The sequence below is a fragment of the Elgaria multicarinata genome, chromosome 3 (assembly GCF_023053635.1).
Source record: "Elgaria multicarinata webbii isolate HBS135686 ecotype San Diego chromosome 3, rElgMul1.1.pri, whole genome shotgun sequence".
Classification (NCBI taxonomy): domain Eukaryota; kingdom Metazoa; phylum Chordata; class Lepidosauria; order Squamata; family Anguidae; genus Elgaria; species Elgaria multicarinata.
Window position 1 is genome coordinate 18820345 of NC_086173.1, and position 23980 is coordinate 18844324.

The window sequence follows — 23980 nt, forward strand, 5'->3', positions numbered from 1 at the left end:
ATCCACCACTTTTTCCTACAAAGCAATGCAATCCATACTTTTAATTTGACATCTCATTCTTTCCTCCATAACTGCTCTTAAGTGCCCTAACATATTAATCCAAAGCTGGCTTTGACTCTGTGAGTACATATTTAGATCAATGAACAGGCAGCCTTTCCGGTAGCACCTCTCCAGACAGCAGTCCTGAGCAGAGAACCATTAAGACACCCACTCACCCCACCTTCCCACTGTTCCGCCTTCTTTCCTGAGAAACACTGCTTTAAAGCCCTGCCCCTCCACTTACGGCAAAGAGGCGAAGCACATTGGCCACCATGATGGAGACGGAGCTGGCCGAGGCCCCGATGACGGCCACCACGCGCTCCGGCTTGGCAATGATGGGCGGCTCGCCATTGGAGCAGCGCACGTCGGAAGTGTCCTTCTGGATCAGCGCCTGGACGAAAGTCAGTGACTGCTCCAAAGCATAAGTGTCGCGAGAGCAGGTGTCCAGGATGCGGGCCCCCAGCGTCATGTTGGGGAGCAGGTCGGGGTCACTGTTGATCTGATCCAGCGCATAAAGCATGGCCTCCATTCGGTGGATCCCCTTCTCCTTCTTCACTTCCCCGCATGGCACCCCAGATGGGCCGCGGGAGTGCACAGGGAACAGCCCTCCGAGGGTGATGTCCCCTTCTATCTTGATTGAGTGAGGTTGGGTGGCGGCTTGGCCACATACCCAACCCGGTCCATATCCCAAGGCCCACAGTGACCATAAGCAGAATCGTGGGAAGTTGGCAGGGTCCATGGCGCGTTGTCTGTCTGGGATCCTGTGATGCTTATGGTCTGCGAAAGGAAGAAAGGGGTCTTAGAAAGGGAGCGAGGACAGGGCCTCATTCCAGCACCCTCCAAGGATTGCCAGTCTGAGTTAATGGCTTAGCAATGATCTGGCAGGCCTGGTTCATATGGTACATTTCAGAAGTGATAGCCAGCAGCTAGATGTGGGAAGCAACTTTACTGGAAAAGCTCTGTGTTAGACCCCATGTGAGGACATATGAAGGTTCGACCTCTAGTGTTAGATCTGGGATAGCCCATTCACACATGCATGTTCATCACTTGATGTGATAAACATGCATATGTGAATCACATTTTTTCTCTCCAAATAGGCAGCAAAATAGGAGTCCCCAGGGAACTGAAAAGCAGAGTAAGATAGAGTTGTCACTTGTCCTCAGCACACAGAAGAAGTCAGAGATATCTCCTCTGAGAATGGAGATTCTTTTTCCAGGGGTGGGGGTCATCTACACATGGGGAAAGCCCCACAGTGGCTGCAAATATATGCTGTGTCAGTTAATATGACGTAGCCACAGGTTCGTAGCCACAACAGGACTTTCCTGAGAAGCTGCACATTGAAAAAGTCAGGGACGTACTCCAACTTTTTCATTGGAAGCCAGGTCAGTATGGCTCTTCCACCATCTGACATCGCTCCAGGGCCAATCCGGGGGGCTGTCCTGGTGGAAGGCAACCGGTGATTGGTCGCCTTCCACCAGGAAGAGGGCAGGGGGCAGCTTCAGAACCTGGATGGCCACTGGAAACCCCAAGCTCCCTCCTCAGCATCAGGATTACCCAATGCCACCACAAGTGAGTAAAACTGCAGGGGTTTTGGAGGGAGGCAGCACCAATTTGGTGCCCTGAAGACGGGACCCAGCACTTGTGGCTACTAGCCACTATGAGAACTACCCTCATCTGGATCTAGTTTAAAACAACACATCATGGGGGAACAAATTCCATAAGTTATTATACATTGGCTGCATTCACACATAACACTAAGCCATGGTTTATGTTAACCATGATTTCTTTGCTCTAGATATGAATTGTCTTGCAGACAAGCAAACAAACTTCAACTTGTTTCCCCTATTTCTAGTTTGTTTCTCTCCTGCCTCTTTTCATTTTCAGCGGCTCTTGCTGAGTACCTTTATTTCAGGGGAGACAGCAGCACAGACAAGCTAGAAACAAGCCATGGTTCTGGGTTCAGACATCACAAAAAGCCACGGTTTAAACAAGCCAGGTGTCATAAGCCGACAACAAACCATGGCTTCTGTTTGTGGCTCATAGTTAATTAACAAACTATGGTTTGTTTGCAGGAATGGGTTCAGACACAATGGGCGTGTTTGCACCACACGCCAACCCATTGTGGGTGACTAGCCACGCATTGTGGGTTGTTTTGCAAACAACCCAGAGTGTGTGGTTTGTGCTCCCGACAGAAGATTTGGCACGCAATCCACAGTGCATTGGCTGCTCCCGCTTCTTCTCCCTCTGCCTGGAATCTCAGGGGACTTGGTGGCAGAATCTATCTCGTCTGCTGCCAAGCCCCCACTCCAGCTTTGATGGTGGGAGCCCTTCTTCCCCCAAAATATTTTTTGCACAAAAATGGGCCCATGGATTATTATTTTTGTGGCATTCTCCAGCCCTGTTTTATGTGAAAAGGGCTGACTGGGAGATGTTCTCTTGCGCAGACCCCATTTCAATGTACCCGAGTTGCACTCAGCATGGCGTCTTGTGCAGAAGAACTTTCCCACAGATTGTGCCCCCTATTCATTCATGGAAGGGGGAAAGGCCCTTTGAACGCTCACCTCAGGCATGGAAATGCTGCCTGTGTCTTTCCTTCATTGCAATAACTGGGCCAGATCTACACCAAGCAGGATGTAACACCATGAAAGTGGTTTGAAAACGGTACATGGAATGTGTCCTGGGCCCCAACAATTGTCAGTGCCCTTCAATACTGTTATAAAGCAGTAGTGTAGGTCCCGCCCTGGTCTCCAAACCCTGCCTTAGCAGAGCCTCTGCATGTCTCCCATCCAGAGCCAGTCCAGACTCACTCTCACAGTTCAGTGCTGCCCTTGGCCAGAGGATATGGAGTCCCCACCACCTCCTCAGCTAAGAAAGATGGTGGGGGTGGCGTCTCTGGGTCAGCAAAAAGCTTAAAATGAGGGAAGGGGGACAGAGAGAGAGAGGGGGAGGGAGGGAGAGAGAAAGGGTGAAAAGGCTGAGTGCGTATGTAGTAAGGAACTGTTTTTCTAAATGCTTTTCCTAGTACCTGACCCAAGACACGCAAGGGCACTGTCTCAGCCGCTTCAGACTGACATGTCCAGGGCGGAAAGGAGAGTACAGCCAGATCTATCCTGGTGGGAGGTAGAGAAACGCCACCGCTTTGGGAGGAAATGAGGCCACCGGGAGGGGCTGTGCAGTTCCTAGCAGTCCCAGAGAAGTCCGATCCATTCCTCCATCATTCAAAGAATCCATTTTCTTCCTCTCTCCATCCTTCTCTCTCCACATCTTATTTATCACATTTATACCCTGCTTTCCCTCAAGGAGCCTAAGGTAGCTAACAAGGTAACAATTTTGACAAAAGCAGAAAATACAGTAATGCCGTCATAAAACCCGAAAACATGAGAGAGGACAGATATTAAAAATACAGCAACCCTCAAATATAATTTAACCACAGCAATTAAAACCACTTCAAAAAAAGAGCAACCACATTACAGGAGAGAGAGTGCTGACTGTTTGTCATCTTTGGCCCTTTCTGTATTTTCTTTCTCAACTTTTTCTTTTCCTCTCCCTTCCGTTCCACTCTCTCTATACCCGATTGTCCATTTATCTGTCTTTATTTATATCAAGCTGGGTCATTCATTCTCACATAAGGCATTTATTGTGCACTCATGATTCCTTACTACTCATGGCTTCTTTAGATAACATGATCTTCCAATTTTGCTTCTATTTTTAGGGGCACTTTCCCTGGTATTTTTTTGAGTGGGGAAAATGGAGTATTATCTCTGAAAGCAAAAGAAAGGTATTTTCCTACTTGTGTAATTGTGATATTCTGCTAAAACACAGCGTCACCTAGAGGTTATGTAGCAGGAAAGGAAAAGCTCTTTGTGTAGAGCTCAGCTCTCAGTTCTTTAGCTAAACTGGAAACAGATGTAGCAGATTAACAGCCTGGTGTAGAAAAGTTCTCAGTTCTTGAAAAGCATCAGCAAGAAAAGGGCTGATTACTGTTGGCTGGTAAGGCGAGTGAGGGTAAGAGAAAGAAGACAAGCGAGTGGGTGATGCCAGACAAGGGTTCCATCCTGCCAGTGCTCTGCCTCATCCATGGAGTTTTGCAAGGGTTCCAGATATCCTGGTGTTCCGCTTGTAAACCCCCCACCACCACCACCCCGTCATGATTTTCCACCACTTCTTCCGTCTCTTTTCTTAACACGAAAGATCCATTAAGGGGAAAAGAAAAACCCACCCACTCTCGTTACACAACAGCTTCAGACTGGTAAAGCTAGGATCGCTCCGCCTGGAAGCACCCAGCATTGATGGGAGTGGGAGAACAGGAGCTCTAAGGCAGCCGTGGAAGCTTTCCTTCCAGAGCAAACAGCAGCTTCAAAGGGGCAACATGGATTGGGACCACCAGGCTCACTTCCAGTCTTCTCTCCCCTTTCGAAACTACTCCCCCTCTCCCAGAATTTTCTTCCAATCTTGGCGTCTCTTTCACTCTGTGGGGGGAAGAGAATGTGAGGTGAACACCAGCACCAACGTGGTGTAGTGGTTAAAGTATTGGATTGGGAATCGTTAGATCTGGGTTCTAGTCCCCACTTGGCCATGGAAGCTCACTGGGTGACTTTGGGCCAGTCTGATTCTCAGCCCAACCTACCTCACAGGGTTGTGGTTGTGAGGATAAAATGGAGAGGAGGATTATGTACACTGCCTTGGGTTCCTCGGAGGAAAAAAGGCGGGATATAAATGTAATAAATAAATAAAATAAATATACCAATAGGGAACTCGTTCTCCCAATGGGCATCCTTAGGAAGGCAAAACTGCTTGTGCCGCACAGTTTGTTTGCTCACTCTTGTGTTTAGAGTTTAGTGTTTTAAATGTTTCATCTGATTCACTTTGTTTTATTTATTAAGTTTAGATCAGATGACTTTTGTCTTTATGATGATGCATTTTAACATTCGACTTGCAAACCTCTTAGAGATCTATTTTTAGAGACGGTAAGCTAGAGTGACCCTATGAAAAGGAGGACAGGGCTCCTGTATCTCTAACAGTTGTATAGAAAAGGGAATTTCAGCAGGAGTCATTTGTATGCATGCAGACCCTGGTGAAATTCCCTCTTCATCACAACAGTTAAAGCTGCAGGATCCCTGCCCTCTTTTGTATCTGGTCAAGAGGGCAGGGCCCCTGCAGCTTTAACTGTTCTGAAGAAGAGGGAATTTCATCAGAAGTTGCATGCAAACAAATGACACCTGCTGAAATTCCTTTTTCTATACAACTTTTAAAGATACAGGAGCCCTGTCCTCCATTCCATATGGTCACCCTAGGTAAACAGTGTATAAACTGATTAAATAAATGATAAGTAAAATAGAAGCACCTACATATAAAAGGAGGCATACACAAACTTGGGATCCTAAGGCTTGCAGAAGTTTAAAAAAAGTCTTTAGAACCTCCAAACTCAAACCACTGAGAACAGGGATACTTAGTGGTCACAGAATGCTAACTGAGAGTTAGAAGGCAGGGTGGATGGAAAATCAGGGATAGGGGGAATGAAATGTTTGGGGGGAAACCATGGCTGTCTATCTGGAACCATGGACAGGCAAACTCAACACTACAACTTCTGTTGGAGGTCCCACTTGTAAGAAATCTGAAAACCCATGTAGGTGGGGGGAAGGAAGGGTAATCATTCAGCATTGGATATTTCTGCTCTGGAGCTAAAAAGAGAAGCTTGAGATCTCTTTGAAAAAGATACAGTATCCCCTAAGCTGAGAATTTAGAGCATTTAGAATTTTTCTACATGAGGCATTTATTGTGCGCTTGTCATTCCTTACTCGTGGTTGTTTACAGGTTCTTTATATGACTTTATGATTCCCCAGTTTTGCTTCTGTGTCCAAAGCACAATTTGGGTTAGCTTTTTAGAGCAGAGAAAATGCAGTATTTAATTGTAAAAGGGAAAGAAAACACTTTTTTCACGTGTGCATTTGTGCTATTCTGCTGTAACACAGTGCCACCTAGAGGTTATGTAGCAGAAAAGTAAATGCTCCTTGTGTAGTGCTCAGATCTCAGTTCTGCTACAAAACCAAAAGTAGATGCAACAGATTAACAGCTTTTTGTAGAAAAGCTCTTAGCCTCTACACCAGAGTCTAAGGATCTGAATCCCAGGAGTCCTGGCCACCCTAAAGTGGGGGTAGTAGAAGAACAGCTAAATATACCTTCCCAACCCTGCCAGTTTCGTAAGCCATTTTCCCATATTCCTGTTTTGGTGTACATAAGAAGCAGTAGAGGAATCAGAAACAGAAAAGGTCTTTGGCATTATTTGCCTTGTGGACTCTGCCACCCACCCTGCATTGGCTGTAGCAGTCCCAGTTATAGGGCTGACCACAAGGCCAAGTAATATAACCGGGGCCAGTGTTCCAGCAAACAGATTTCTGTTCAGGGGAGTTCAGGCAAAGTAGGAGTGGTCCAACAGGCAAATGGCCAAAGCACAGTCAGGCAGTCTAATACATATACAGTCCAGTAGCACAGTCCAGCTGGTGTCCAAGGTTGTAACACAGGAATTCAGTTACAAGTCAGGGTCAGGAAACAAAGCAGGAAAAGCTGGTGAGATGTTATTTCCAGCCATGAGCAAGCTCTGACTGAAGGCTTTTAATCATCAAGGCTGCTGAGCCCCACACAGGCTCAGCTGCTGTCCATTAGAGCTCTCTGGCCAGGAGCCATTTTCTCCTGAGGAGACCATTGTTGTAACAGTAGCTCTCCTTCTTACAGGAGGCCTACTGCCTTGTCGCTTGAGGTGAGAATGCTCCTGGAGGTCAGGGGTCTGCTCCAGAGCCAGAGTCCCCTCCCCATGACAGGAAAGGACCTGGAGCCGTCTCCCCTGAAGACCCAGGGTCCTCCTGGTCTCGTGCCAGCACCTGGTATAGTAGCCCCCTAGTTTATGGAGGGTCTACTTCTTCCTCTGAGGAGGCTTCCGCTAGTGAGGGCATGACACCACTTGTATCGTGTGCACAATTCCTATGGGCAGCTTTTTTGAACCGTCCAGAGAGCTTCAGCTGTGGGCGGTATATAAATGTAATAAAATAAAAATAAATAAATAAATGTGGGCCACCCGTGGAAGTGTGTGATCGCTCGCCCAGCTCAAGCATACCACGTGAGGGCAACCACGCCTGGGGAAAATGAGAAGCGTTCGATAGTGAGGTGATAAAGCGCGGGTGCAGAACCTCTTTCATCCCGAGGGCCAAATTTAATTTCAGAGAAGCACTTGGGGGCCACTTTTCAGTGCTGGATGGCCCCGAAGGCAAAGGGAGCAGGTCCCCAAACACCCAAAAATGCCAGCACATTTTCGCTTAAAGTTCTTAATGCTGGCGATTGCGTCTCAGGAGAGGCGTTGAAACTTTTTAGAAAAGGGAAAAAACTGCACAAAAGCTGAGAACCCACCAAATGATCTCTGCTTAAGAGGAAGAGCCAGTGGGCAGGGCTTCTGGGGAGCTCTGGAGGGCTGGATTTGGCCCTCAGGCAGGCCTGAGGTTCAATGGGGCTAAATAAAGAGAATGCTGATGATTCTCTGTAAGAGGAAGGGAACAAATTTTGAGAGACGGAGAGTAAAGATGGCAATGAATAGATTGTGAGCTCCCTTGGAGAAAATGAACCATACTTTCATGCTTTGAATGGTCTTTCACAAATCCTTTTTAATTGTACACCTTTTTTTAAAAAAATCTGTTGGTTCTGCTGCTTTTTATTTCAAGATGGTGTTTTACTATTTTCACTATCAGTCTGAGCCACGTTGAAGCTGCTTGCAGCAAATGGCACGGTGTCAATGCTATAAGTAAATAAATAAATCCATTTATTTTGATTGTGCAGTTGCTGACAAGGTTGTATAACCTGCCGTAGGACCTTTGAGGCAAGGCAGAGCTCCATGGTGAAATAAAATAAACCTGGCGTCTGGGGAAGGAAGAAGACTGAAGGTCTTTCCACCTGATCAGAGATTTGGACAATAAAAGCACATTGATTTCCCATTAGTGGGTTCACAAGTCCTCCCTTCAGAAAATGCGGTTCTTACAGTGGTATCCCACGTCCCAGACATTTTTCGTGCTTCAGAAAATGCATTACTTCCCTCAATCATTGCTATGGCAATTTCATGTGTTACATTTCTATATTGCCCTATAGCCAAAGCTCTCTCGACGGTTCACAAAAATTAATCTTATTAAAATGCATTATAAAAAGTACAAAAAAGGTTTTACTCTATTCCTCAATTGCAGTGAGGAATACAGTTGTGTGATTTTCATGGGCACATTTATTGGATTTTTTTTTATCATGCAGTTGCTGATAAGCTCCACAGTACACACACACACACCCGCCACTTCCAAGTTTCATGTAATTTTTAACACACCCACCCAAATTATTATTATTAATTATTATTATTATTACATTTATATCCCACCTTTTTTCCTCCAAGGAACCCAAGGCAGCATACATAATCATCCTCCTCCCCATTTTTATCCTCATAACAACCCTGTGAGGTGGGTTGGGCTGAGAGTCTGTGACTGGCCCAAAGTCACCCAGTGGGTTCCCATGGCCAAGTGGGGACTATAACCTGGATCTCCTGACTCCCAGTCCGACGCTTTAGCCACTACTCCACACTGGCTCCAAATTCTTTGGAGCTTGCGTATTCTTCTCCAGTAAAATCCATGCACAGGAGAACTCATTTAGCCATTTTAAAAACACGTGCTGAACAGCAACACGGTTATTTCTATGTATACAAGGATGCCCCCCCCCCCCCGGCCAAACTGGATGTTAACCACCCCCTATGGACTACGTGAAGATGAGATAATGCGCAATTGGCACTGAAAAGTCACTTGTAGGAGAATCACGCGAAAGGTCATGCAGTACATTTTGAAGTTCAGGGGCTCATCGTGACAGTATCCTTTAGCCACGTCTCCAAGGAGAGTCCAAAAATGCAGGCATCTGTGTCATTTCATATCAACAAACCATTTCTAGTCTTGCAAAGCTAAAGGGTCTTAACTGCCCATTCAAGATGAGGCCACTCCAAAATACTTTGCATTACAATGGAGATAGCTCACAATTATGTAGCATTGCTGAGAAAATTCATTGTGTGTGTGTGGCAGATCACATCAGCGTCCTTGGTCCCACTACGCTGTGGGATCAGGCCAGGACACTTTGGTTCCTTAGGTGGAAAATCCAAATGCTACTTCTTTCTCATAATTAAAATGCGGCAGAATCTACCAGGAAGGTCTCCTGCACAGGCCCCACTGAAATGACCATGCTCTTGCACAACTGTCCCATTCATTTAACGCCCCCCTCAGTCAACACGTTTATCTTCTTTTCTGCTTAATGGGCCCACACCTGAGGCAGCGACTTCACCTTACCTCATAGCAAGGTTTCTTCTGGTATTGCCAAGCCTAAAATATGTGGTTGTGTGGGATACATGTTCACTGAACAGGCTGGCTCACAGGACACTGAATGGAGAAAAGGGGATACCAGCAAATACAGGGAAGGAAAAAGGGAGCGGCTAACCGTCAAAATGGTGCTGCAAAAAGGAATTGTATAAAAATAGTAAAAGGTCCTTATAAAATAGCAAAAGGTCCAATGTGTTCCAGTGAAGACCTTCTTCAGGGACAAAAGAAAGCACTTTTCCTATTTAGACAAAATCTCTATTTTGGGGGTTCCGTTTTGAGGCTTTGCCTCTTTTCTTTTCTTTTTTGCTTCATTGAGTAACCCAGGACCATGTCTGCTCCTTCCCTCCAAACCCCAGTTCTTCAACACTTCAGGGTAGTTACAGATGATCATTTTATTACACTTTTTACTACACATCTGCACTTTATACATGATAAAATTCTCTTGATCACATATACAGTTTGATTTGCTTGCTAGCATGATCTTGGTTAGGTATTTTATTATTCATTCTCGTAATAATGATTGCTAATTGCTGAACTATCAATGGGTGGAGAGGTCCTAGTGCTCACCATTAGAAGGCATTGTGCAGCCATTCAGACTTTAATGCCTTACATCAGATGAGTGTTTTAGCGCATACTCACTACTGCCCACTTATGGATGTTCGCATGTCCTTTAGACGCCTCCTGCCCGCCTCCCGCATGCTTCCTGCTCCTTTCCTGTTTTCCGCCACAAAACAGACCCCTTTTAATCTGAGGCCACAGCTAGACCTAAGGTTTATCCTGGGATCATCCAGGGTTCGCCCCTGCCTGAGCACTGGATCCCCTGTGTGTCACCTAGATGAACAGGTTTGACCCATGGACGATCCAGGGATAAACCTTAGGTCTAGCTATGGCCTGACTTTTTTTGTGCCGCCATTTCCTGCTGTGTGCAGGAAAAGTGGCATGATAAAAATGGCCCCTGAATGGGCCATGTGGTCTTTGTGTATTTCCTCTTTCTTCTCTAGGTACAAAGAGGAAGTATCACGGGATAAGAGCGGGAGCGGAGAAGCATTGGTAGGGAACCACGATTTCCCCCCGTCTGATGCAGTTCTTCATGAGTTTTCCACGGTAAGGGGAAAAAACAGAAGAAGCAGTGGGAAAACCCGGGAAGGTTACAAGAGGAAGATAGTAAGGTCTGTACGCTGCGTAAAATTCTGTGAATGAGGCATGATAAAAACCTCATCTGAAAACACTTTGTTACATTGCAGTATATTATAATTTCTATTTTGCATTACGGATATTGTGCTATCAGTGTATTTAAATTAGAGTGACTATATGGAAGGGAGGACAGGGCTCCTGTATCTTTAACGGTTGTATAGAAAAGGGAATTTTGTATCTGGTCATTCTCGACAGGTCTCCTTCAGCTTTAACCAGGTGCTTCAGCTTTAACCATACAAATGACACCTGCTGAAATTCCCTTTTCTATACAACTATTAATGATACAGGAGCTCTGTCCTCCTTTCCATATGGTCATCATGATTTAAATTGTTTATTTTCTGTAATTCACTTTTGAGTGATCTATTTTTGTAGAAAATATCTGTGGAAAATACATGTAAACTATGTCATGTTTTAGGTGCCTGTAAAAGATCCATCTCTTTAGCTCAGGCTTTCCTGAATGATTGCACTACTCAGTTAGTTTGTGTATTAATAATTGTGCTTCTAAGATTTAATATTTAAAACATTTTAATGAATGAGTTTGTATATTTATTATGATGTGTTTTAATTTCTGATTCTGTAAGCTGTTTGGAGATATCTTTAGATATGGTAAGTGGCATATAAATTTATTAAATAAATAATAAATAATAGTATAAATGAACTGACCATGACTATGACTACATCAAGCCAAGCGACACCAGAATGACAGAACTGTAAGGCTTTGTGGTGTGCGCCAGCCCTCATTTTGAATATGCAAGCCATGGTGGGCAGGCACCGTGGGTTGTTGTGTTGTGTGAACTTGGGCATCTTACATTATGGAAAGGTTCTTCTAGGGTTATCTTATGGTTGTATAACCCTCACATTGCCCACAGTGCCCAGGTTCGCATGACATGAGAAATTACAGCACTTGCCCGCCATGGCTTCCATACTCAAAATGGGGGCTATGACACGCTGCAAGTGCAACCCATGGTGTGCTGTGGTGATTGTGCAAACTAGGTCCATGTGTCCCTGAACTATGTAGGATTGAGCGTAACTTCCTCATAGGTTGACTCTGAAATGGCAAATGTGCATACCAGCAAACTAGATGCTGCCTCAGTCATCAATCTTGCCCCCACTCCAAGCTTCAGGTGCTCCATCTGCTTTTAAAAGCCAAAAAGGAAGGGGGGAAAAGGTTAAGCATGAAATGAATATGAATGCCTTCATTATTTGTTCATTTGACTCCTTATTCGATTTAAAAAGGAATTTCTTTAAAAACAGCAAAACAGCTTTGTGATTTGGGCAGTTAAGTTTTCTTGGTGACGTCCCTGGGGTTTGCCAATCAGCACTGGGCACAGCCAGCTTCTGTTTTGCAGGACCAGTGTTTTGGTTGGGTTTTTTTTTTCTGGAGAAGGTTTGTGAACTGATTACAGTGAAGGCAATTCTAGAGCAGAGGTGGGCAGAATATTGATCTGTGGGTGATTGACAAGGATTTCTGACTCCCAGTTGTGTTTAACAACGGCAGCATCAAAAGGATCCCCTAAATTATACAACTGAAATGAAGAAAATCTGGGAGTAACAGATGTCTGTGTGGAAGGACTGTGAACGCTGTTCAATCTGGTACTCAAAAGAAATTCCTGGTCTGAGAATTCTTTCATTGTCATTCTGCATCCAGTTGGAAGATCCCGGGGTTCTAAAACAAACAGTCACAAGCCTGAAAGTCTGACTATCCCTGCTGTAGAGCAAGCCTGTGGCTCCAAAAATGTTACGTCTTGTTTTCAGAATAAACAGTTTGACTTCCTCCTTCCACATCTTCACTTTTTCTGCCATTCAGCTGCTCAGCCCCCCCCCCCCCCACCTCACCTGCTGCATCTTTCTTTGCTGAGTGATCCTATAGCCCTATAAGGATGTCTGGAGTTTTACCTAGGGAGGTTGTGGGCTCTCCCACACTAGAGGCATTCAAGAGGCAGCTGGACAAACATCTGTCAAGTATGCAGTAGGGTGGATTCCTGCATTGAGCAGGGGGTTGGACTCGATGGCCTTTTAGGCCCCTTCCAACTCTACTATTCTATGATTCTATGACATCCTGAACTTGCTATGTCCCCATCTGTCTGACAGCTCCCACTGATCGCTGGATCAGCTCACCTCTTCCCATTGTTAGAGCATGGAGGGCTAGATCTAAATGGCCTGAAGCATCCCCAAAGGAGGAATGTTGCCATGAGTACCAGGGCATCTGTCTTCACCCTACCCTCTCCCAGCCCCTAAAATAAAATGTCACCATTCACAACACAGAGTGTACAAATTGAACAGAGCTACATACAGTTGCTTATTTACACAATCTATTTGCTTAGAAGGGACAGGTTTCCTAAGAATCTGGAATATTTTTACAAGGACGGAGGTGAAGGAAACAGGAAATAGATATGAGGGTGTGTGTGCAGCAAGTAGTCTGGAGGAGCAAGGAAAAGCAGGGTGGGGTGGGGGCAAAGAGCTGTTCAGAGTGCTGAACCTGACCATCGAAAGGAAGTCCTGCTGAACTCCTCTGAGATAGATGTTTAAGCTGTCATCAGGATTTGCTACATATGTTGTGCTTTCCTCTGAAGCCTTAAGGACTAGAAGTTTTGTTGTTGTTTCTTAAAGGAAGCTGGGTTTTCCTGCATGAAAAATTCAGAATCCAGTCCCGGGCACCCAGATTGTGTATCTGTTGTGCAGCTGAATGAAAAGGTACAAGCCCTGGTTTCTGGAATGCAGAAGGCGACAGGTGAAGGTAGAGAAAGGGGGAGAATAGGTTACGAAGAATACCGCTGGTTGGGAACAGGAAATGAGAGAAAGGATTGTGGTTAGCTGCTGAGGCTGAAGAGCATAAATACCACGTTGTGATTTTTGAGTGCTGTGTGTGTGATTTATTTACCTCCCTCTGTGGCTCTGGCAGTAGCTGAAATGCAGCCGATTAAAGCTGAAAGTGATGCGCCTCCCTCTGCGGTGAAAGGGGATTGGTACCAAAGCCAGGGCCGCTGGGATAATAGCTCAGTGCATTAGAGGCCGTCAGGAGGCGATGTGCCAGTGGGGATCAGCTTGGGGGCAGGGTATGAAATGGAGGGTCCCTTCCTCCTAAACAGGATTAAGAGGAGAAAGGACTGGTTACACAGGCTGGAAGGCCAGAATGTGTGGCGGTGTGTGTGTGTGTGTGTGTGTGTGTGTGCCATGACAAGGTCAGATCCTCAGGGCAGCCATGGTAGTCAGCGGAAGGGGAACGGAAACCAGTGCTTGAGAGCCTGCTTGGAGACACACCATCCTATCCCACCCCACCCCACCCTGATAGCCCTTTCCCTGGCCTTTTACACTAGAACTGACCTCATTATCTCACACTGAGTCTGGACAAGACCAACTGCCCGCCTCACCTGGTCTACTTCAGCGAAGGCTGGTGGCTCCGATTTCAGCGGGGCTGTGGATCCATTCTGGGTTTTGGACAGAACCATCTAGAACTCTATAGAAGCTATCCAAGGTGCTGAACTTATTTTGGGGATAGGGTTACGCACCTTGCATAGCTCCTTTACAGTTCTGGCTGGTTCTTACTGAAACCCAGGATGGATTCACAGCCCCATGAGAATCAGAGCCACCAGCCTCCACTGTGGTCTACTTCAGAATATAGGAAGAACTTGCCTTATACCAACGCAGACCCTTGGTCCAGCTAGCTCAGTATTGCCTACACCAGGGGTGAGCAACACTCTGGCCACGGGCCATATGCCCCCCCCAATAGCATTTTAGTGCTACAGAAAGACATTTTATTTTCTAGGGCAACCCGAGCTATTATTACTGTGCAGAACCCACAGAGTGCATCCTGCAGCATGGGGGTATGTGGAAATCCCAAGGGCAAATATCCGTCCCAGTTCCCCCACCCCCCAGCCTAGGGACTTCAGGTCAGGGAATTCCCCAGCCCAACTAGAGATGCTGTATTTGAACCCAGGACTTCCTGTATGCAAAACATGCCCTCTACCAGTGTGCTGCAGCCCTTCCTGTCTTGATGGTTGAATGTAGAAGGGGTTTACACTGGCCCAGGCTGGTTGATCCAGAATTGGGTGCAGGCACCCCAAAGGGTGGGGTTTTGGACCTTTCAGTCTCCAGGAACCTCCTGGGTGAAAGCTTCCTTGCGTTATCTGGCTTGATTCAGACCTCCATCTTGCATTGGTATGGAAGACATATTGTAGCTGGGAGGTCAAGACAGGAGGCTGGATAGCATGGCGGCATTTCAGCAAGTCTAGGCAGGACTTCCAGGCAGCCTGTAACAGCTCACCCTGCCCTGAATGATACATTGCTCTGATTGAAGAGCCTGAGCTAGATACAAGCAATTTTATATGGCCATAAAAGGCCTTATTGGCTCCTCCGATCACCTGATCTGCCTGCAAGCTGCCCCATTGTTTAGGGGTTGCCAGCACACCTGATGTGCAGACTCAGAGAAGAGGTGGAGCCTGGATTCTAGGCCCTACAAGCTAGGGGTGGAGTCTAGTGGAGTAGCAGCAGAGCCTAGCACTACCTGAAGGGGCAGGGGGTGTTAGGGGCAGAAACTAACTGTGACTGGAAGGTCAGAGGTAGAGCTTGGTGGATAGTGAGGTGGAGCTCATAGCAAAAGCTCTCAGCCAAGTCAGAAATAGCCAGCCTCCTTGATTCTGGCCCCTTACCCTGAGATCTTGCTTCTTATTTATGCATTACATTTCTATCCTGCTCTTCATGACAAATCTCAAAGTGGTTCACAGATAAAAACTGGGGATCCCGAGAAGGAGGCCGAAATCCTGAAATCAAACCCTGAGATCTAGCAACTTGGCCAGGAGATGCGAAAGATAACATCTTTTAGCCTCCAGTCTCTTTGGCCTAGTTCTCATTGAGTTGGTAAGCCTGTATCTGGACTGTAACACTTAACATTGCAGGTGGGGGATCACACGATTGAATACTTCGTATAAAAAAGAAATGATTCCCTTAACATAAAACAAAAAAAACCAACACACCACTAGCATGTTTCTTCTTGGCATGTAAATTTTCTATTTGAAAGGAACATTTTTATGTCTGGAGGAACATTCAGTCATTGAGCCCCCATCTGCAGAGTGAAGTGGTATAGTCCAAACAGAAGCATTTCCACTGAGAACATGGCCTTTGTGTCAGAATAAAAAGAGCGCAAGAGAATACACTTCAGCCCACAATGAGGACTGGATCCTTTAGAGCAGCAGCTGTCAAACTTTCTTTTCCGCAGACTACTTGAGGAGGGTCTTGGTGGATCACTTAATATTTCTTTTTCTGCAAACCAAAGTACATACATATCTTATATTTTAATAATGTAAATTATTCACTTTTTACCATAATTATTGTCAAACACATTGCTTATTATGAAAATCATGGGCCCTCTGCCAGGCCGCTGAGAAAGGCCCTTGTAACGAATACATTTTTAGTGGAAAATTAGTAGACTGCAGTAGTGCCATATTATGAAAATCATGGACCCTGGACCAGGCCCTTGTTGACTTGTTTGATAATCCGGGCTTGGTCAAAACAGCCTCAATCTCAGTGGTCAGAAAACAAACAAACCAGCTGCCAGGCCAAGGACAGATGTTCTCAACTGTTCTGCAACTTTTCACTGGGCCACCTAAATAGAGTCCATGGACCACAAACCTCAGTTTGAGAACCTCTCCTTTCGAGATATAATGCCAAAACAATCTCCTTTAGCCAACAGACGGCACCAAGACCAAACCGTGCCTCCCTTCCTATACCCCAAAGAGCAACTCTTGCACTTCTTCGGTTCTAGAGATGATGTTCAATATCCTCTGGCACGCTTTGACATCAAAGAAGAACAGTTTATGTCCTTTGACTTCTTCTGGTGCATTCTGCCCTCCACCGCGGCTGATTTTAAACCCTCCATGGGTCTGTTAGCGTGGAACCCCTGGGTGCCCGAACACCCAAGGAAGTGCACCCAGCTGCTGTCCATGAAGGGCAAATCTCTGGACATCATCATTGGTAGAATGCTGTGACCAGGGAAGTCCCTGAGCCCACATGTGCTCTACTGCGCCATAGGGCAGCAGCAGTGACAAACATCATTTCTTGAACACCTTTCAGGGCAGAAGGCGTCGGAAGGCAGTTTACAACAATAAAATACATAAAAACAGTTAAAATCCTAAAAGCAATAAAACATGAATACCATAAAATAGCAATTCAAAACAAGAAAAGCCAACAATAAAACCAGCAACAACAGCAGCAGTTGTATCACTAGAAGGCCATGGTAAAATAAGATGTTCTCAAGGCCTTCTTAAAAGCCTGCAAGGATGGTGCAGAGCAGATCTCTAATGGGAGCTTGTTCCAAAGGTGTAGGGCCGCTGCAGAGAAGGGGTCACCCTGTGATCACCCACCTGATTGCTCCCATGGATGGGCAAATGAGAAAAGCCTCCTTTTCTGATCTTCAAAGCACAGGCAGGCTGATATGGGTAAAGGTAGCCCTTCAAGTAACTCTTTAGGGGTTTAAAGGTCAAAACCAGCGCTCTGAATTGGGCCATTGTGTGTATTTTCCACCTCTCCTTGCTCTAACCCAACTTTTCCCATTCTGGTACCCTTCAGATGTTTTGGACTACAACTCCCAGCATTCCTGACTGTTGGCTATGGTCTCCAGGGCTGATGGGAGTTGAAGTGCAGAACTTTTGGAGGGCACCAGGTTGGGGAAGGCTGCTCTAACCTTTCCTAAAAACTTAAGAAAAGCTGTGCTGGATCAGACCAAAGGCCCATCTAGTCTAGCATGCTTCTGTTGTGTAAGTGGGCTGGCCATGTTTCCTTGGGGCCAGCTACCAAAGAGATGGCTTCTCCCACTCAATTCCCCTGGATGGGCTAGTTTCTTATGAGCCCTGCTGGCCCAGTTCAGACCGATTGGCTCCTTCTTTTCCGTCTTGCTGCCCTGGTTCAGATGTTTCAAGACAGGTAATCTTTCATTCCTGTACCAACTTGTACATTCAAATTCAGAATGGCACCTCTATGGGTGCTGCTGAAGAAATTCCTCTCTGCCACTCAGTTTGCCCATCTGTGTAGTGGGAGAACTGATCCATAGCTCCCTTGTCCCACCTACTTGAATTATACAATAGGCGGGGGTCGTAGTGACAGAGAAAGACAAGCTTTGCTCTTGGCTGCATCCTGGTGAAACAGGCATTGGTTTGAAATGGATCCAGATGTGGGGCTCAGCCTCTGGGTGCTTTGTGACAAGGCTTTTAGTGTTTAAATATTTATTTATTTATTGCATTTATATCCTGCCTTTTTTCCTCCAGGGAACCCAAAGCAGCATTTATTTATTTATTTATTTAGAATATTTATATACCACTCCCCATTGAAAAATTTTGGAGCGGTGTACAAGGTAAAATGAAAATAAAAACAGAATAAAACAGTTAAAACAAAATTTAAAAAGAAGCAAAAAACAAAAAACAAAAAACCCAGAAATCCAAGGCTGCATGTAATCCTCCTCCTCTCCATTTTTATCCTCACAACAACAACCCTGGGAGGTGGGTTGGGGTGAGAGTCTGTGCCTGGCCCAAAGTCACCCAGTGAACTTCCATGGCTGAGTGGGGACTAGAACCCAGAATTCCCAGCTCCCAGTCCGACGCTCTAGCCACTACACCACACTGGCTTTTACAGAGGGTTCCGGATGATGGCAGTTTTGACTTGCAGCCCTCCCATTCTTTTCTCACCGCTTCTTTTCTCTCTTTTACTTACCAGAAACACAAAACTATCTAGAAAAGACGGCATAGCAGCACAATGCCTTTTGATGGCTACCACTAGGAGCCCACTACCTGGCAGCTGAGAAGCTCTTTTTTTTTTTTTTATTAAATTTTTATTCATTTTCAACACTATATAAACATAGATAAACATTACCAAAATATAACTGAAACAAAACACAATAAGAAAAAGAAAAACATCAAATATCTGCTGCATACATATTGAATGATTGTTGAGTACAAATATCAAAAACTATTACATATACCTTATCATACTACAACATCTTCGTTCTTAACATAAAAGTGCACCCCCCACCTCGGGATCATTCTTGAGTCCAAAATCTAATCGTTTCTTCTGCTGGTGGTTTCCCACTTCCCTTAGTAAACACAAACACTAGGAACTGTTTCCAAATTCCTTCGAACTCATTTATTTTAGTTACGCCTTTTCTCCACTTAATATTACATGTCAGTTTATCATTAATGGCTATGTCCCATACTTCTTTGTACCATTCCTCAATAGTATATTCCCCTTGGACCTTCCAGTTCCTAGCTACCATCAGTCGTGCTGCAACCTCAGCTGAGAAGCTCTGACTTCGTATATCCATACTCGTTTTCTTTGGGCACAATCCACGGGGACGTTCTTCTGCACAAGCCTCAGTGGAGGAACCAGAGCTGCCCAAGAGCACTGCTGGGGTGGATTGTGGGACGGTGTAAAAGCCAGAACGGAACGGAACAGGCCGGAACAGCCCCATTATATTAAAAAACCATACCAAAAACAGTGGCATGTGTTAGCAACACTTGAGAACAATATTTTAAGACTAAAACCATACCAATATTATATCACTATTAACCCCAGAACTCCCAAAACGACGTCCGGAACAGAATGGGATGGCCGGAACGGCCACTAGGGAACGAGTGATATCAACCAAACTCACCAGACATGCATAACTAAATGGCAGGGATGCAATAAGCCACAAAAGTTGCCCCGAAACCACGTTCAGATACCCGTTCCGGGCAAAAACGCGTATTGCGCAAAATAGGCAGTAACGGCAGCTTCCCAATGAGATAAGTGAACCAAACTCACCAGATGCACATAACTAGGTGGGACAAATATAGAAAGCTCCAAAAGTTGCCCCAAAACCACGTTCAGTTACCCGTTCCGGGCAAAAACGCGTATTGCGCAAAACGGGCCATAACGGCAGCTTCCCAATGAGATAAGTGAACCAAACTCACCAGATGCACATGACAAGGTGGGACAAATACAGAAAGCTCCAAAAGTTGCCCCCAAACCACGTTCAGATACTCGTTCCGGGCAAAAACGTGTATTGCGCAAAAAGGGCCGTAACGGCAGCTTCCCAAAGAGATAAGTGAACCAAACTCACCAGATGCACATGACAACGTGGGACAAATATAGAAAGCTCCAAAAGTTGCCCCGAAACCACGTTCAGTTACCCATTCCGGGCAAAAAAGTGTATTGCGCAAAATGGGCCGTAATGGCAGCTTCCCAATGAGGTAAGTGAACCAAACTCACCAGATGCACATGACAAGGTGGGACAAATATAGAAAGCTCCAAAAGTTGCCCCAAAACCACGTTCAGATACCTGTTCCGGGCAAAAACGCGTATTGCGCAAAATGGGCCGTAACGGCACCTTCCCAATGAGTTGAGTGAACCAAACTCACCAGATGCACATGACCAGGTGGGACAAATATAGAAAGCTCCCAAAGTTGCCCCGAAACCACGTTCAGATACCCGTTCCGGGGGGAAACGTGTATTGCGCAAAATGGGCCGTAACGGCAGCTTCCCAATGAGGTAAGTGAACCAAACTCACCAGATGTACATGACAAGGTGGGACAAATATAGAAAGCTCCAAAAGTTCCCCCGAAACCACGTTCAGATAACCGTTCCGGGCAAAAACGTGTATTGTGCAAAATGGGCCGTAACGGCACCTTCCCAATGAGGTAAGTGAACCAAACTCACCGGATACACATGACAAAGTGGGACAAATATAGAAAGCTCCAAAAGTTGCCCCGAAACCACGTTCAGATACCCGTTCCGGGCAAAAAAGTGTATTGCGCAAAACGGGCCGTAATGGCAGCTTCCCAATGAGGAAAGTGAACCAAAATCACCAGATGCACATGACAAGGTGGGACAAATATAGAAAGCTCCAAAAGTTGCCCCGAAACCACGTTCAGATACCCGTTCCGGGCAAAAACGCATATTGCGCAAAATGGGCCGTAACGGCAGCTTCCCAATGAGATAAGTGAACTAAACTCACCAGATGCACATGACAAGGTAGGACAAATATAGAAAGCTCCAAAAGTTGCCCCAAAACCACGTTCAGATACCTGTTCCGGGCAAAAACGTGTATTGCGCAAAATGGGCCGTAACGGCACCTTCCCAATGAGGTAAGTGAACCAAACTCACCAGATGCACATGACAAGGTGGGACAAATATAGAAAGCTCCAAAAGTTGCCCCAAAACCACGTTCAGATACCCGTTCCGGGGGGAAACGTGTATTGCGCAAAATGGGCCGTAACGGCAGCTTCCCAATGAGGAAAGTCAACCAAACTCACCAGATGCACATGACAAGGTGGGACAAATATAGAAAGCTCCAAAAGTTGCCCCAAAACCACGTTCAGATACCCGTTCCGGGGGAAAACGCGTATTGCGCAAAATGGGCCGTAACGGCAGCTTCCCAATGAGGTAAGTGAACCAAACTCACCAGATGCACATGACAAGGTGGGACAAATATAGAAAGCTCCAAAAGTTGCCCCCAAACCACGTTCAGATACCCGTTCCGGGCAAAAACGCGTATTGCACAAAACGGGCCATAACGGCAGCTTCCCAATGAGATAGGTGAACCAAACTCACCAGATGCACATGACAAGGTGGGACAAATATAGAAAGCTCCAAAAGTTGCCCCCAAACCACGTTCAGACACCGTTCCAGGCAAAAACGAGTATTGCGCAAAATGGGCCGTAACGGCAGCTTCCCAACAAGGAAAGTCAACCAAACTCACCGGATGCACATAACTAGGTGGGACAAATATAGAAAGCTCCAAAAGTTGCCCCCAAACCACGTTCAGATAACTGTTCCGGGCAAAAACGCGTATTGCGCAAAACGGGCCGTAACGGCAGCTTCCCAACAAGGAAAGTCAACCAAACTCACCGGATGCACATAACTAGGTGGGACAAATATAGAAAGCTCCAAAAGTTGCCCCGAAACCACGTTCAGATAACCGTTCTGGGCAAAAGCCCGTATTGCTCAAAACAGACCGTAACGATAACTTCCCAATGAGGTAAGTCAACCAAACTCACCAGACGCACATTACTAGGTGGGACACATATTAAAAACTGCAAAAGTTGCCCCCAAACCACGTTCTGATATCCGTTGCAGGCAAAAGTCTGAATTGCGCAAAACGGGTCGTAACGACAGCTTCCCAATGAGGTAAGTCAACCAAACTCACCAGACACACATTACTAGATGGGACACATATAAAAAGCTCCAAATGTTGCCCCGAAGCCAGGTTCCAATACCCATTCCAGGCAAAAACCCATATTGCTCAAAACGGGCCATAACAGCAGCTTTCCAATGTGGTAAGTCAACCAAACTCACCAGATGCGCATTACTAGGTGGGACAGATGTAAAAAGCTCCAAAAGTTGCCCCGAAACCACGTTCAGATACCCGTTCCGGGCAAAAGTCTGTATTGACCAAAATGAGCCGTAACGGCAGCTTCCCAATGAGGTAAGTCAACCAAACTCACCAGAAGCACATTACTAGATGGGACAGATATAATAACCTCTGAAATTTCCATGAAAGTCAGGTTCTGTTACCCATTCCGGGCCATAGTTCATATTCCCAAAATTAGCTGGAAAAGAAAATTATGGGTGAGGAAAATGAGGCACTATCTATTGTCGGGAAATTGCCTCGAAAGGCAACTTCTATGTGTGTGAATGCAATCAAATAAACTACTTTCATTGTACTAACTGGAACATTTAATAAACTTTCTCAGAATCCAGAGTGAAGTTCTGCAAAGATGTTTTCCTACAGAAGCCCATAGTTGTCATGTGTTTTGGTAGTGTGCTTAAAATATCAGTCTATGATGGCATTGTTGGGGTTGGACTGTCTCATTCCATCATGAAGCTTACAATGACCTGTGGCTATTCACATCTTTCAACCTAACCTATCCCACAGGGTTATTACAAAATTGGGAAAGACCATTGTAGTTCCCCATGCGTTTCTGGGTGGCGGGTGGGATATAAATGTTCTGTCAAAAAAGCCCAGGTCTTTTGAGGATTGCCATGGGAGTACTGGAGGCTGCATTCCAGGAAGTCCAAAAACGCGGCCCCCAACCCCTTCCAGGGCTGATGGAGGCCTTCCCCCTCAGCCCTTTCCCCCAGGAAATTGGGTGCCAGTCCCGGTTGCCCTGGAGATCTCCGTTTTTCCAGAGTTCTCCCGGGTTTTCCGGGTCATCTGGTCACCCTTATCACACCAGGAGACAAAGCATTAATGCCCACATTCCACAATCTTGACAGGTACCCCTCCCCTCCCCAAACATGGAATTTATTTTTAAAAGCCAATCACACAATTTTTAATTGTATGTTAGGTGTCTTGAATAGGTTAGCCCCATGTGAATAAGAGGGAGCTAGGTTGACCATTTGTTTGATTCAGTATAACCCATTGTCATTGGCTGTGATGTTCTGAAGCTTTATTAACATATACGCTTCTTTAGTCATATTCTTTATGAAAACATGAATACAAGAAAAATAACCACAAACGGTAAGAACAAAAACAATGTACATAATATCTATATACTCTCTCTCTCTCTGTCTCTCTCTGTGTGTGTAAATGCTAACATATAGCACCTGTTAACATAAATTTTTGCCTACAGTGTAGATTATTCATTTCTCAAAACACTTTGGACATTTGAATATACCACAAGAAGCTTGATTTATCTCAAGGCAAGAGAGATGGTGCCAGTCCTGACAGGCTCCCTCGCACAGAACCATGGTGTCCTCCTTGGGTCTCTTGCACTGATCACCCATTAAGCACAAAGACCAAGGTGAAGTGTAATGCTGTTGTATTGCTGAAGACAAGAACTGGATTGTAGAGAATGCTCCTTTTGGTGATTTTCTAGAAACAGGACTATTGAATTGCTTAATTTCTCTCTGATTTATTTGCTTCTTTATTCTCTGCTGCTGTCTATGCATTAAACTTAGCTGTGGAAGAAATGATTTGTGCTTGAGAAGTTCATTTGCAATCCACTGCCGTACATGTCTGCTGGGAAAGGGGCAGGTGAGCCACTGCATAGCACATGAGCAAAGAGACATACAAAAAGTTTGGTTCACTTACCTCATTGGGAAGCTGTCGTTACGGCCCGTTTTGCGCAATACGCGTTTTTGCCAGGAACGGGTGTCTGAACGTGGTTTCGGGGCAACTTTTGGAGCTTTCTATATTTGTCCCACCTTGTCATGTGCATCTGGTGAGTTTGGTTCACTTATCTCATTGGGAAGCTGCTGTTACGGCTGGTTTTGCGCAGTACGCGTTTTTTGCCCGGAACGGGTATCTGAACGTGGTTTCGGGGCAACGTTTGGAGCTTTCTATATTTGTCCCACCTAGTTATGTGCATCTGGGGAGTTTGGTTTACTTTCCTCATTGGGAA

At 45.6% G+C, this 23980-nt stretch overlaps 1 protein-coding gene across 1 annotated transcript in view; it reads right to left on the reverse strand.

Annotated features, from left to right (window-relative positions):
* Nucleotides 1-23980, reverse strand: part of LOC134394241 (metabotropic glutamate receptor 6-like) — a 54566-nt gene that overhangs the window by 28827 nt on the left and 1759 nt on the right. The window contains exon 2 of the mRNA XM_063119508.1: nucleotides 284-816. Coding sequence (XP_062975578.1) covers nucleotides 284-778 — 495 coding nt within the window. The 5' untranslated portion in view covers nucleotides 779-816. The remainder of the gene's footprint in view (nucleotides 1-283; nucleotides 817-23980) is intronic.